This window comes from Trichoplax adhaerens, genomic scaffold (genome assembly GCF_000150275.1).
Source record: "Trichoplax adhaerens TRIADscaffold_19 genomic scaffold, whole genome shotgun sequence".
Taxonomy (NCBI): domain Eukaryota; kingdom Metazoa; phylum Placozoa; class Uniplacotomia; order Trichoplacea; family Trichoplacidae; genus Trichoplax; species Trichoplax adhaerens.
The window spans coordinates 1,221,522-1,238,259 of record NW_002060961.1 but is presented as its reverse complement, the minus strand read 5'-3'; the positions used below and the strand labels follow the sequence as shown (position 1 = coordinate 1,238,259).

The following is a 16,738-nucleotide window of genomic DNA, read 5'->3' as shown; positions in this document are numbered from 1 at the left end:
TACCTACGGACTTGATTATCAAGGACAATAAAAGTTCTCACCAGGAATGATATTGTTATGAAAGTATGAGAACATCCAGATTCAATTATCAATGGAGGATACAACAAAGCAATAGCGATTTCGATAAATAGAAATTACAACTTCCTTCCTATTCTCTAGAACTAAAGTATAGTATAACTACAGAAAATAGTGACACAGTGTTGAAAGTCGCGTAATCCAGGGTAATTTACTAGTTGAAAATAATGCTTAATCTATTATTCGGAGCGCTATATGCCGACTCTTGCACGACAATGCATTACAATTTGCAGCGATGATCTTAGCCAACTGAAACAGTTGGATACATTTTAATACGCGTTAATTTCTGATTGGCCGATAGCGACATTTATAATTTACAATTTAATGGCTATGCTAAAAAAACAATTTGGATAACTCTGTCAAGCTGTCGGTCCACGTTAGAAGAATCAATTCATTAAGGCCCAAAATGATAGCTATAAATCGTAGAGAAAAATGAATATAAATTTGTTATTAGGATGTTATTAATCATCACTAATTGTTATTACATCTGGCAGTACGTAATAAACGACTACAAAAATGCACATTCTCCCCTTGTAATGCACTATAGAGAGGAAATTGGGGAATAACTCTTTTCAATGGGGAACTTTTACCAGTTATAAATGGTAGAGAAAATCAATTACATTTGTTAACTTTTCTTGAATTGTAATAATTTCAGTTGGCAGTAAGAAATGACCAATAACAGTAACTAGAGCGGAATAATAGGCCGTAACAACGTCCATTCCTGTCTTCTATAATGAAGATAATCAATTTGGCAATAGCTACCTTTACTGTCACTACACTTAAAAGAATATTAGACAAATAGTTTAGATGCTAAATTACTGTATCAATGGATCCTCAATGCTACACTGAATATTCTTGTCCGCTGTACCAATTACAGTAGATAAAGAAAATTGGGGCATATTTAAATTAAGATTACGTACATTATCTAAACGTGTCTTTATACGTGCTGCATCTAAGAATTATTGAAGTGTATACTAATTTGCAAAAAAATAATAAAAACATATATGATAGTCTATCTAAGGGATCCTGTTGAGGTATATTCTTGTCTACTGTGTCAATATAATATGAAAATTGGTTTTATCCACTAAGCTAAAGTGAATAGGGAAAAATTTAGTACACTCATCCCCATCCCGTAGTAATTATTCTCAAATACTTATCATTACTAGTCTAGGTTGATGTAAAAATGGACAGAAGTTATCCAGTCCTAGTGAATTTAGACTATATTATAGTGTTTTCATTATTTTTTTTTAACGAACATCTTTTGAAGACGGTCACGCTGAAGCCGTGCGTTTATTGCTAATTGAGAGTGGATTACATGATTAGCTTATAGATAATATATATCCGTACGTACGGAAATAAATGTAATATCGATACAGATAATTATTATAATACCGTAATGATATAAGCTGGAACAATCAATTCTTTCAGCTTGTAATCATAAATAAACTAATTATGCATCGATCGTAATCTCGTAACAATATATAACCAGGTAAGGGATTAGGCATGTTTAGATAGAAAGACAAGGGCATTGTTCATCTCTGGCAAAATATCATTGCTACAATAATTGATTGCTTCATCTAGAGGCAAATTTAAATGTATCATTAATGATTGATGATGTTATTTGCTATTTAATCGTTTTCTTATTTCCCAGTAAAGTACGATAGAGATCATTTATCCTTGACATAAAATAACCTTTGATTCGACACTCACTACTTCACGTGAACAAATAAGCATGTAGTGAGGTATATTTTTATTCATCGTTTTAATAATTTAATTAGTTCGAATTTAATGTAGGGGTTTATTCATATATTGTTGACTTTATAACTGCAGATCTTCCTTAACGATGGATTACTACTGCATAATAACTAATACAATGGATTTTTTGATCGGACATCACTTGGTTTATTGCGCGATATTTCTCACCGATTCAATAACTGGCTATGTTATACATGATCAGCAGAGCATTATAAAAGATCACAAAAGAACCCTTTGCTTATCAGCGTATGAGATATTAACTGAATTCACCATTATTCAACACGTTAAATGTACTTTGATAAATTCTGACAAGTTCATCATGGAAAAATGGCACATAGCATAAGGCAAAAGAATTTGCCTTATTCTTCATGTATCTTTCGATACAGTATTAATTCTGCATATTAATACTGAAAATAATACAAAGAGAAAGTTTCACAATCGGATTTAAAAAATGTTACACGCTGCAATATTAATTATATTACAGTCGTGTCAGGAAAATTATATATTTATAGTTCAGTCTTCTTGGATTTTCTTTTCTTCCTTTTGTTTTTTTTAGATCTAGATTTTGATTTCGATGACTGAGCCTTACTCTTCAGTTTATGGTCTAATTGTTCCTTATTCTGAAAACGGAGTAAGAGAATGTCAGCGAAATTTATCAGTTAATCTAATTAAGTGTGGATATTCATTACCATATATAAACTTTTGTAATTATAACGAAAGTGTACATTTCTGACATAACAGTATGCATAAGTACATCTTATATACGACAAAGGACTACACGCGGCACATGGCACATATTTTGCTGTACTGCAGTTTTACTTATGAATAACTAACTGGATATTACCATTTTCTCACGATCATTTTCTTTCTTGCTATAGGGATTAACATAGTTAGCATCTCTTGGAATAAGTTTCAACTCTTGAGACATCTATTCAAAATTTTCAATAAATAAAGCAGTGAAAATGTGTAATACATTAATAAAATGAGCGGGAGGTTAAACACACTGAATAGAAATCCTTACTAAATTTAGTAATTTCTTGTGTGGACCATGGAATATTGAAACAGAATCATTACAAAATCCGACACTCCAGTGAATGGCATATCTCCATTCTGTTTTCCTATCATATATCTTAAATACATAAGATAAAAGTCCTAAATACTCATAATAACTATGCAAGTAACCGCATCCATTGTTATCACGGAAAATGATACGTAATATAAGATGTCAATCGTTTAAAGAGGCTAAAGCGGTCGGATGCAGAAGTTATAGGAAATACTCCTCGATGTATGATTGCATTTAAATATATCAATAACCAACTATCATGGATGACATATAAAAATATAGCCTTATTTGATGCAAAGTTAAGTATAAGTCTACCAGTAAAGTGGGTGCTACAGTAACTAGAAAAGACTTGAGCGAGCATCAGCTCATTGACTCACCTTATGAGTAATATCTGGTAATCTTAGGGCAATTTCACCGAAAAAGGCAGTATTTTCATATATCTTGGATATAGCTAATCAGATAGAAGTTACTATTACATAAGGCTAGTTAATGCGTTGATATCACTACAAGGAAAGTAACGCAAGATGATCAACATAGCTTAACTAAAAATTTCAATACTACTATAGTACTGTATTGCACGAGTACGTTATTATTTATAACAAAGCTTCTATTTTGGTTCGAAATGAGAAAATGGGCATTTGTAGCTAACCATCACGAATTTTTTCATCTTTAGGGAAAGCCATCTCCGGTATATATCCAGTATCAATAATGACAGCTTTCGATTCAAATAGTACCTATAATAAGGATAGGATACTGCTTTTAGTTGCAAGTCATTTTAGCCTACTTCGTACACGCAATGTTGAGTTATACACAGACTAAATGTATACCATATATATCCATAGCTAGTAAGCTATGGATGACGAAAGTAGAATTGAGCAATGGAGACTACCGTAGTTGCCTTTAAAATTGTTAAATTGATGCCATCACTTTATCCCTTAAAACTAGTAACCATAAGCGCTACTATGTGAACTCAAAAACAGACCTCAAAGATTTTTTGGATCATTGCTTCCGCCATTTTGTATTGCTTGGTGTAGGCCTTGAACTTGCTTATTGCGATTAGAGCATCGGTTTGTTGCCTACGTCTCAATGCGAATAATTTACGATCTGCTAGCCCATTTGTACGACAATAGTACAAGTATGTCAATGGCATTAGAGCAAATACCAAGTTAACGAAAATAACCACGAGAGCGAGCAATAAAATAAAGGAATATTTTAATGTGAGAGTATCTATTCCTTTACACGACTACTGTGTATTTTAATATCAAAAGATGTCAGCATACGCATTCCTCTGTGATTTCGACTACGTGTTGTAGCCTCCAAAATAGGCGTTATAAGCTCATCTACAAGTAACAACTCGCCATTGCTAATTACTGTATTTTTTCTACACGTAACTGCGCGAAATTGTAACAAAATAACAACTTAGTCACACTTATAAAGATACAAGCCAGTAGCTGGGATTCATCCTCTTTGAGCTTGTGATTGTCAAGACGTTGTTGGCTTGGACTAGTGGTCGCATTGGTGGTTGGATCGTCGCTGGTATTTGTGGAAGAATCCTTTAAAGGCCATACCAAAACAGCGAAAGAAAGTATGACAACGATAGCGTAATATCGCACCAACATACTGGATAATTTGGAGGCTACAATCACCAATCGCTCCAAATCAACAAGAATCCACGTCAATAAATCAATCAATGTCCTTATTCTTCAACAGTAACCTCTGCAATCAAACGTTCAAAATGTTCATTGATAATCCCAAAACTACAAATGACAGTGTTCAGTTGTTGCAACAACTACCTTTCCAAATACAGAAGTTATTGTCCAATTTTTGTTCCTTTCTCGACAGTAACCTTTCTCTCTTTCTAACTTTGAATGAATCCTCCATAGTAGCCGTGCCTTCTAGGTGCTTGCTGCCTAGTAATCTACAATTGCACACAGCGAGTTTACCATGGTGACGAGCATTGTACAGTACAGTACAGTATAGTACATGTGGACAATACGGCACTGTCTCGTACAGTACCGTACAGTACATTGTACAAATGTACTGTAATTATTACGGTTGACTGTACTGTACAGTACAGTACTGTATGCAGAACTGTACTGTACAGTACAGTACTGTATGCAGAACTGTACTGTACACCGCTACCGTATATTTGTTCGATTGTAGTACTGTACACTGTACAGACCATCCGCGAGCTAAAGGATCACCTGCTAGCTTGAAATTGCAAATCCAAGGCTGCAGACTTGATGCTCTACATGAATTCATTCGCATCTTGCAAGTTCTAATCTGTCTTTACACTCCATGACTTTTGAAAACGAGTCGAATGCTTAATCTTCTGGCGTATTGAAGGTGTCATCAGAAGGAAGTAAGTGTCATATTACATGCGTAGTACTATGGCACATCGTTGGATGTCCTTATTAACGTACTGTGTTGTTTCATCTTGCAGTCGTGCTAGCCTGCAAGATCATCGCTTGGAAGCTGTTGAAATACTTGTTTCTACCATCCGAAAAACGAGATAGAGATCGAATTCATCTGTTCTACATAGTCGATCGTGTTGTATTGTTGTTGAATCATTAATTAAATAGTGGTCTTGTGGGGTATGGTTGCATTCGATCGAGAAATATGAATCACGGAGTCTTTTATACGTTGAGAAAACACTGGAAAAAATCCACATTTGCTGCTATTGCTGCTCTTTATGGAATACATTTCATGACGCAAAAGCATAGGTATAAATCTTGTGTGTAACTTGTCATACCAACGTTAATGTCAAGCTGGGCTTTACAGACGATCTTTCCGATTAGTTTTACTAAAATAACAGGTATCATCCATTTAAAATTAATGAATGGTACAAAAATTCAATTGGTTGACTATGATACGCGTACTATATCAACTTCAAATGCGTTCTCCCATAGCAGCATTACATTGGACAAAGTACAGTAGTTTCGTAATAAGCTGAAAGTACGAAAACTTTATGAAATTATTATGAGAATGCAATATTGCAGTGGATGTTCTGTATATACACGATACGAACTTTAAATTTAGATACAATCTTACACGCCAGGTCGTTAAACCAACTCGTTCTGTAAGCTGAAACTTCGGAAACTTCATTGGTTTAGTCTAACCTTCAGACATAATCTTGTGTATGTCATCGTTGGACTACTTAGTTCTTAAAGCTGTGATTACTACTTGACAACTTTGCCTTCCAGTTTGTCTAGACGGAGAGCTATTGTAACACTTTGTAACTATCCGTGAAGGCGTGATTAAATATGCTCGAATAATATTCTTGCAAGTTCAATATACATTTTGCAGTGTTGTACACAAAGACAGTAAATCGTATGTCCAGTAGCACAATTTATCAAAGTGTCAGCAGTGATTTTCTATAGAGATAGTCTCTAAATACCGTCGTTGTGCGTTAGCACTTTCTTAATCACTCCCTTTATTATACTTAGAGCTAATATTGTCAGAAGAAGATTATGCCAAGAGGCAGTGGTAAGAAGCACATTTTTATTACAATTACAAAATCCATTTAAATCTTTGTCCTGCGGATTAACTGCAGCAATTTATCACCATTATTAGCAATATGGTAGACAGACTATCAAATCAACGGCAAAGCAGCGTCGAGTTGTGGTATTTTTTAATCCGAAAGCAGGCAGCGGGTATGTTAGCCAATCTGCTAGTATCATCGTAAGATTGTTCTGTCTTACATAAAATGATAATTAATCAATCAATTAATAAATACACGTATGTTATAGCATTTCATAGTATACGTACGGAATACTTAAAAATGTTATTTTTGCATTGCGGTGGGAAAATTTACAGAAAAACTAGAAAATTGTTGAAAGATGACGCCGTACCAATCTTTAACCTTGCTGGGATTGATGTTGTTTATATCGAGGTAATTTATCATTACAACGCAACTTTTAATCTGTGTTTGAATGCGGTAATTAATAATCGCTTCGTCGAATTATTCTACCAAATATTAGCTTGATTATGTTGGTCAAGCCAAAACCTTGGTAAATTATTTAGATGAAACTACCGATACTATAGTAATAGCTGGTGGCAGTGGCACAGTAATGGAGGTACCGTATAAGCAACTTACTAAATCTCATTTTCTATAGATATAACAATGAGTCCATCATAATTATGGCAGCACTGTTAAGTTTTTATTTCGTTTATAACATAGGTAATTACTGGATTACTAACCAAGTACGATGAGGTATATAACTGCTAAAGTCGTATCCATATTTCCTATTAAATTAGATTCTTTTGTCAGCATAACCAAAATCAATTTTTGGGCTTTCGGTATTGCTAAATGATAGGAATCGAAACAGTGTCCGCTACCAATTGGTATTATACCTCTAGGAGATGAAAACACACTATTTGAGAAATTATTACCCGATCGTTGTAAGAATATACCCAAAGCCAGGTTGTGCACTTCGATTAAAAACACATGAAAACGTTCAATGAAAAATAGCCAATTTCAATTTAACCTCAGTGTCTTTACACTAGTGTACACTGAAGTAATTATTCTACAAAAATTTCCTGTTTAACGTATAGAATTATCGGTGAGGCCGCCTTATCTATTGTCAAAAAGGAGAGTAGGATGATTGATGTAATGAAAATTAGCCCTCAAGAATCTGGTAAAACTATATATTCTCTATCATCTGTTAAATGGGGAATTTTTAGAGACATCGCCAGCGATTACGACAGGTTAAATTCTTTCTAGATTATACCACAAAATATTACCGTTTTAAAATTAGCTATTTCTCTTCTGTAGATACTGGTTATTTGGACCTTTAAAGAAACGCATGGCTTATATTCCCCCAGTTTTATTTGTATGTCTGATATGTTTTAGTATTAATTGCGGTCCAATTTGATAATATAATTGAAGGTAACTCATTGAGCTGTCTTAAATATTTCAATCAATAGAATTGGCCTCCAAAGTATAGTATTGATATAGGTTTCGGCGCATCCGATAATCAGAAAAGTTTGAAAAACAACGACATAAAGGATACCATTGATAACAATCCGATGATTAAAGAAATAAACAAAAATATTAAAACATTTAATAGCTTTCAAGTTGAAATCGATGCAAATCAAACCAAAGTAATTCAATAAACTTGAATTTTTCCCTATTTTCTTATTTGATCATTATGTAAGTTGATTATTTATATTTAACAGAATCTTGCTGTTTCTATTTGGCCTGAAATTATCGATAAAAAAGAATTTATCTTAAAGGGGTAAGTTAGAATAGATTTTAAAATTTCATTTTGTACTGATCAAGGTGTTAAATGCGTATGCTTAATAAAAACAGGTGGCAGCAAATAAACCAGAAACATTCGGAAAATAATACTGAAAGTATGTCTTAAGACGTAGCCCTTACCGTAGCTAGCCGTAGATATATCTGATGGTCTTATGGTTCATTCTGATACTTAACTATATTGCAATTAAAATTTTAAATTGTAGAGCTGAAAACATTAACACCCAGCGAAATATTTTTACGACCGTCAAGGAATGTAAGTTTATTCTATAATTTACGAAGTCTCAAGAATGAGGTTACTACATAGTTTAGAAGTAATTATACTCAATTATAGACTTTGTAAATTTGCTTGCAGGACATGTGGTATACCATTGATGGAGAAGATTATGAAGCTTATCCAATACTGATCAAATTATTGCCTAACCATATTCAAATGTATTACCCTAGTTAGAGTTCTACGTTGAGCATTTTCTTACAATTCTTTGTTTTCGTCAATAAGATCTTGACGTTGTAACAAATAAGTAGTGTAAAATTATTCCATGTAACGGTTGACTATTAGCTAGGTGATGCCTACTGTACGACATACGAAGTAAGATATTTTATCTAAATATAGGAATTTTCCATTCAAACAAATGATAAATTTTAATTATGGTTGATATTTAAATTATTCTGCATCTAGCAAAACTTTAATCATTATTGAGATTGATCAACTTTACCTATTTGTTTCATTGGCGGTAAAGATCCACAATACGCTATTGAGTGTAACGGAAATAAGGAGATTACTCGTATTTTGTTCGATGGAGCGTTATGATACATTGTAAAACTTTAATAACTCAAGATCATGATTCAGTAACTTCAAAACCTCAACTCATCTAGCTAGATATTTTTTATGATTGTGCTATGATTCGTGACTGGCAGCTCATCTACGCATTAAATATTTCGTACGAAAATTTTTTCATATTGCTCTTGTATAATTGCAAGATAACTGGGATCATGGTACTTCAAACAGAAGTTTTCAAGCAATATCTTCTCGCTTCGCGATTATAGCAACCTCAATAGAGGCATCGTAATCAAATGCGCGAATGCAAATGTTAATAAAGTATTCACTAACTTTCGTGAATCAATTTGCTGCTTAATATTTATTTATGTATATGTACTTGTCACAAAACAGCTTTGCAAAAAGATAACGTAATGTACGATCAGTAAGTCAATTCCTTGAACCACGTATCAAGGAACGATATCTGCACTATTCAGAAACACTTGCTGTACTAGCAGACTACACAAAGACTTAAACGCCCCGTATTTTACGTTATACACTAAGTTTGAAAATCCACTCTATTACACGATATGCTACATTTATATACTATTCCTCAATAGTTCATGAGTCATAGTTAGTACGATTAACTTTGTAATCATGTACTGAATTAGATATTAAATATAGCTACTGTTCCCTTAAAGCAGACAACAGTATTTACGAACATAGACATCTGGTGACTAATACAGAATAGTCAGATTACGATATGTCCAATCACAGAACATTTCCACGATAATTTACTATCTACCATAAGTAAATTACAATCGCAATGATTCGAACTGTAAGTAGATGATTTGCATTACCTATTACAACCTTTTATTTCAGTATGTGTATAAGTGTCGCTATCATAAAAAGCCAGTGCTATATCAAAACACAGTATATCCAAATTAGAAGTTAACTAAATAAGGATAGGCTAACAGAATTATCCTAACATAGATATTTCTACTCTAATACAGTATATAACACAGTCACAGTACTTAGCAGATATAAAATGTACATTGCACGCTGCACGGGTCTGTTATAAGGGAAATTAAATAATTTGGAAGTACAAAAAAATGTTTTTAGGAAGATATCTTAATGCTCTATCCATTAACATGATACCTGGACGCAATATAGACTTAAAGTAAAGGCAAGACAATAACTGTATAAATGTGCAGCGTATATGCAACAATCTTTTCAAATCAGGAACACTTGTCAAGTTACGGAGTTTTGAAAGGAACTATCAGCGTACACTATATCTAGGTATACTGGCTATACACAACGCCTTGATCTATCGAGTATTCGATCGCTCGTTCCTGGATCTAAAAAAGAAATTTTTATTCGACATTGAATTTGATTATCCATATTTGAACTTTCATTAGCCAAGTACAAGTTTGACTTAATCAGTCCTGATACTTGATAATAATGCCGGATTTATTGCGACTGTAAAGTAATTCTCAATTATAATTATCACTAATAATACTCTTGAGAATAGTTAATCCTTCTTAAGTACATAAATACCTTTTTTTCACTTAGTTAAACTGTAAAATACGCTTCTAAGTTAACATAAGAACCAACCAGAACCTAAGGCATTAAAATGTAAGGCTTCCACAGCGCATACTAAAGTATAAATGAGTACTACTTAATTTCGTGGAATTTTTTAGCGAAATTTTACCTTTGTTACGGTCACGTTAGCATTACAATGTGATAGCATATTTTAGCATTGGTTAATCTCGAAATCACAACGTTTTTACCATGTTATTCGAGTTTTAATAAATACTATGTTTTTATTCTTTACTCCCCAATACATAAAACTTTTACCATTGGTATGTTATCTTACAGTTTATGCCTAGGCTTATAGAAACTGAGTATCCAAACGGCCGAAAATTAGAATAGTATCATAAAACGTTGGTAACGGCATTTCGTTGCACAGGTCATGGTTTCTTTCTCTGTAAAGCAACTTTAATTTCTACCCTAGAATTCGAATTATGTTCATTTACTCTTACAATGTGATACTAAGTAAGTGCACGAAATTTCCAAATGCTAGAATTACTTTATAATCAATGATTACAGCTACAGTTTTAGTTGAAATACGTATTTAATTCAATTACTCACTTGCTAACATTAATTTCCACTCTCAAATTTGTAATACTATGTTACATGGTGAATATACTATGATACTAAAATAGTGTTATGAAATGTTTATAACGGCTTTGCCCTTATAACGATTTTAATCTGCTGACCTACTGAAGTTAGTTTTCTTTCTGGAATTTGTACCGTAATATTAAATTTTTACTATACGTGATATTAAAAAGAAGGCACGAAATCTTACATAGCAGAATTTACTTTGACATTTATTTAATTTCCACTCTGGAATTCGCAATGCCATAATACGTCGCAAATATACCTGCGAATTTGTGACAGTAAAATATGAGCGCGAAATGATATCGAATAGTTAACTCTTAATTTAAATCGGTATGCTCATTACTAGTCCTACATTCCGAGTGTTTTATTTAGAAATAATCAATTCCCAGTTAGCTTAAACTTTGAATTAAAATAATAACCGTAGAAACCCCAATAAAGCTAAGGGATCGCGAATGATAATTAAGCATTACAGAGTTAACGACTATGATAAAATTTAAGTATTTATCATTTCTTTATAGCAGCAATTTCTCGTTAATTTTTTTAAGAAAAAGTAGCTACACAGTAAGTTAGAGCAGACATTCAATAATCTTGCCATTCCGGTACCTCATTTGCTTCATGAACTAGCTAAAATCATTTCTTATGATCATATAATTCAACTAAATGATATTACACGATAAAAATCCATAAAAATTCTCCCAGAATGAAATATTTATTTAAATAATTTGTATAATTTTAAAACTCAGCCGAATAAAATTTTTTTTACTAGTCTTTCTTAATCTCATTTAATTAAAGATAACTTCGTCACACAAGAATCAATCATTCGTAATAATTTCATATCTTACAATATAATTTCGTAACATTTCTTATCACATTTGCAATTATTCTAGCGTATATTAGTACTATAGCGGAATCACTTCAACCCCAGTATAAATTATAAAGATTATCCAATGTTTAACTTTGATATAAATCCAAGGATGATCTAGACATTGATTACATAGACCATTGTTGATTAAAAGATGACAGATGTTCATATACTGATATACCCCAATTAAAATTTAGAACTAATTAAGATTGCAAAGACAAAGGTATGTTCTGTCATAACAAGGTCTAAAATATCAATAAGACAAGCACTATTGATGCATATCATTTCGGGCGGAAGAAGTCAATATTCCATTATGACAGGAATATAAGCAACAGACATAAAGAATTATATTTCGATATCATGTTAATACTATACAATAACATGAAAGTAATTATGATCTTAAGTTGATGATTTATTATTGGATGGAAGTCATGATCTAAATGTATTAACATGTTTTGGAAGTGTAATCACCAGTATCTCATTTTTAGACTATTAGCAATAACTCAATACTGTACATTCAATATACTGGCATTTACTACAACTATTTGCATTATCAAAAGATGACGAAACATGCGTTGATGGCATGGTCATGCAGTAGTTTTATCACGTAAGAAGCATATACCGATAAGATATGAAAACTATTTCAATTGCATAAAGTCTGGTAATCACAATAACAACATGGTCTTATAGTACGTAACATTGCAGTAAAGCATAAATTAATTAATTGCTACTAGATATGTTCAATTAATGCTTGATATTACTGACTTACAATCGTTTAAGTGAACATCATACGTAATGAATAGAAACAACATCATTGACGATATTTATCTAGAATTTCATTACTAAGGCACTATGCGTGCATAAGGCTTAATTAAATGTATTTGAGAATTTTAGAGGGAATCAACATTGCAAATTGTAACAATAGGCATGAAATGGAATGATGAAAGGGCTAAAAATAATTCTACAATCGGTAAAATCTGAATAAAATGATCGATAATTAGCACTGTAGAAGTTGCGTCATTTGGTGATTCAAAAATTTCTGTAATCAATTAGATCAAATTAGTAACTTTAGTTTTGAGATATTCTACAGTTCTTATTATTCTTAGAATTATAACTTTAACGTTATCCATCAAAAAAAAAGGCACCGATTAATACTATACAAGATATAATGTAAGAAATAAATCATTTCATTTGTAATTACGGTAAAATATTAAGCTAATTATCTCTATTTCAAAAGTGCTTGTATGACCTGAAGAAAATTCAGTAAGGAAATAGTATCGTGTTACTGAAACATTTAATTCAAATTTCTGATATAACTAGAGTCTGACTTTTATCATCTATACAGAATAGGAATTAGTTCGGTATAAGCTGAAAACATAACTCCATAGAATCTTGCAGACCATTTCAATTTTTAACATGGCGCTTCATCATTTCGTACCGCAATCAATTAAATTCATATATATTGATATATAACTAGCCTATAATTTTGATTTAGCACTGGGTATACAGTAATTTAGAAACCAGTAAGATTATCATATGTAGCTTTAATCTTAGCAGAAAGCGAGTAATTATCACTACGTGCTGTACCAGGAATTTTTGAAATTTACTTCATTATTTTCGCTACATTACCGACTTTGTCTGCTAACAGCACACAAAAATATGGATGGAGAAACTTCAGGCGAGATAATAAGATCATTATGCAGTGTAATCTTTTTGAAACCGTAAAATTTATAGCCAAGCAATTCCCATGAGTTTCTAATTATTGAGATAAAATGTAATATAAAAGGAAGAATCTTAACATATCAACTTTAAAGGGATCTCAAGGTAAACATACTCATGGAGGCATAATGTAATCGATCAATTATCCGGTGGTAGAAGAGAGTAAAATGATTTATAATCATTACAACGTCGTATGTACTATAATTATGCGAAGTCTTACTATATTTATTAATTTTGCTATAATTTAAATTAGAAATATTCCTTAATCAATATAGAGAGAGTAATGATGGAATAAATTTAAGCACTCATCCATTTTAACAAGATGACATTAAAAAAGTAAATAGAAGAAAATTCTTAAATTTCTGAAAATATCGTACGGTAAAATTAAATCACTAATAGTTGCTACTAATTTGCTTGAAAGTCTAAAATCAATAAATGCTAGGAGCACTATACAATTGTTATAATAATTGCTAGCATTTGGGTAATTTTCTACGTTAGTAAGACCTGTTCCATAATTTTAGTTACTATAGCCCGGAACTAATCAATCCAACTCGCTACTTACTTTATATTAAACTATCAATTCCTAAATAGTTAGTATTAAATAGTATGAATCCATTGTCAATTGCTCTCAATACCCATTTAATCAATGAACTTTTTATATTCTAGATCGCTATTCTAATGGAAATATATGGCTTACTTTCTATCAATTACCAAAACATCTGGTTGTATTTTAACAATATACCTGCTCCGGCGCTTTTTAAATTGTAATTATCTGAAATAGACTTTGATATGATATATTAACTATTTCCTAGAAATCGTTTAATATAAAATGGCTACTATTACGTCATACTAATGCACCTATTACTGCTTAATATCTAGTACCATACCTTATTTCCTGAATTTATGCCATTTTATTGCTGATAACAGTTTTCATTTGGAGGTCTACCTTTCTATTGAATTTTAACGCCATTAGTAAAGTTTTTCAAAAACCTAAACCTGTAAGAATAGATAAATTAATTAGTTAGTTAGATTCAAACAAGAAGTTCATTAGATCCTAATTTCAACAACAAAAACATTAACTTTTGAAACTATATATTTGGAAGAATTACTTACCGTACGTTATGGAATAGCGGGCAAATACAAAAATTAGAGGAAATTTAAAAGTATGCAGGGCTATTTCGAAGCAGCCTAATTAATTTAGATTAAATACTGTATGAATAAATAGAACACGCTCTCAACGTTAAATTACTCACTGGAGACAAATTATCGAGCCAATTGCAGAACTCTTCGAATCCACAATAGGGTTGTATAATTAGTGAAGATGCGCTACTGATGCATGTTTATCTATGATAAATATTCTAGTTTAATTTTCGTACTATTATTATTTTTTGGACGAAAATCTCCTCCTCTTTCAAATGAGAATTAATTAGCTCATCTTAAAATTCTTCTAGTATTTGCCGTAATGTATCGAAGCTAATACCAAATCGTATCGAGCTTTCTCAGAAAAATATAACTCTGCTTGCTAGCACTGTAGATTGATTACCTACCAAATTGTCACGAAATTGAAACTCAGTTGCTGTACACTAAATAGATATTTATCATTGCTCAATCAGTCTATTTTAAATGATTAAATTGCTTCTTAAATCGATCGGTAATGCCTATATTTATCGTTTGTTCAGGAGTAAAGGCCACAATAATACCTACAAATATAAATTTATAAATTCACGAACTGCATCAAAAGAAATTGATATACTCATTAGATCTCTATTTAACACTAGCACTTTATCGGTTTGGGATATGATAGCAACAACATACACCTATATTACGTAAACTACTCCAGCAGCGTTAAAATAAATCTTTAGTATTTGGATATAGGTTTGCATATTATCAAAGTTTTACCTTTATCAAATAGATGACAAGGCTACTTCATGGCTTTATCAATGATGTTTACCAGCATTTTATAACATATATCATAGCTATAGAGTAACTTTTGCATAACTATCGTAAAATACTTTCCATAACGAAACTTATCTAGGGAGGTATTAATATTATATTACCCATAACGTTTTAAGCAATTTTGATAGATAGCCGTGATGTTGAAACACGTTATCTATAAATCGACAATTAGTGTTTACGAGCATTTCGATTTACTATAATTTGAGTGACTTTTCAATAAAATTTGGGTTCAGTTCTGTCCAAGAGAGACTAGTGGAGTTACTGTCCCTCCTAACGTTAGGAGATTGTCAGTATTTCGAATTTTGCTGAAGATAAATATCGGGAAGTATAAACCTAACAATAGACCGTTAGTTTATTTTTATAATAGTTCTACTTTTCGTCATTACAAATTTAGATTTGTAACAATCATATACTCAGATGCTTAAAAGCATGATATTAAGCCATAATAATCAAGTGTAAATTACAATATATGTAGCACTTTGCTATGGAAAAGTTTTTGAAATCTAACATAGAAAGGCACGGCTGTAATCTTCATTTTTAATTACATGCGTAGCATGTTACTGCAATTTTTAGTATTCAAAAAAATAATTCCTATAGTTTTCAGCTATTCGTAATCAATGACAATCTATTGACTTTCTTTGGTGCGTATGCTGTCATTATTATAACCAGAGACATTAAATTAAGTTTCGGATCTTATTTAAGGCTATAAAATATAGTTTGAAACCGTTTTAGGATTCCATTCTTTACATATTTCTGTCTTTAATTGACATTTATCTTCTAATCAATAATAGCGTAGATCAAAAGTAGAAATGTCAATGTCTACCATTTGATTTAATTGAATACAAAATTCTACTCTCTTGCTGACAACTGATTTACTATTGTTAACTGAGAAGTCAAATACAGCAATATTCTATTAGATACCATTACTACCTTGTGATAAAATCAAATCACGATAATTCCAAAGTTGTAGAAAACTAGAACTTTATTAGATCTAAAACAAAGACTAGCTATACACAGATCTACTCTAGCCGGATACTACTACTAAAAACTTCTAGAAAGAACAATCAGATAATGCAATGTCTCCTACTTTTATACCATCCGTAGCCTTCGCAT

At 31.9% G+C, this 16,738-nt stretch overlaps 2 protein-coding genes across 2 annotated transcripts; one reads left to right on the top strand and one right to left on the bottom strand.

The window, feature by feature from the left end:
• Nucleotides 1-2,659: 2,659 nt before the first annotated feature.
• Nucleotides 2,660-4,043, bottom strand: TRIADDRAFT_31801 (uncharacterized protein; the record flags this gene model as incomplete). Its single annotated transcript, XM_002116921.1, has 5 exons — nt 2,660-2,758; nt 2,852-2,959; nt 3,271-3,344; nt 3,543-3,627; nt 3,876-4,043. The coding sequence occupies 5 exons, from the start codon at nt 4,041-4,043 to the stop codon at nt 2,660-2,662; spliced, it is 534 nt and encodes a 177-aa protein (XP_002116957.1).
• Nucleotides 4,044-5,512: 1,469 nt separating this feature from the next.
• TRIADDRAFT_61027 (uncharacterized protein) lies at nt 5,513-9,220 on the top strand (the record flags this gene model as incomplete). The annotated part of the gene is made up of 13 exons (XM_002116988.1): nt 5,513-5,616; nt 6,340-6,379; nt 6,467-6,546; nt 6,710-6,785; nt 6,874-6,969; nt 7,074-7,106; nt 7,210-7,316; nt 7,448-7,600; nt 7,668-7,725; nt 7,820-7,996; nt 8,072-8,130; nt 8,357-8,406; nt 9,132-9,220. The coding sequence occupies 13 exons, from the start codon at nt 5,513-5,515 to the stop codon at nt 9,218-9,220; spliced, it is 1,122 nt and encodes a 373-aa protein (XP_002117024.1).
• Nucleotides 9,221-16,738: the final 7,518 nt, after the last annotated feature.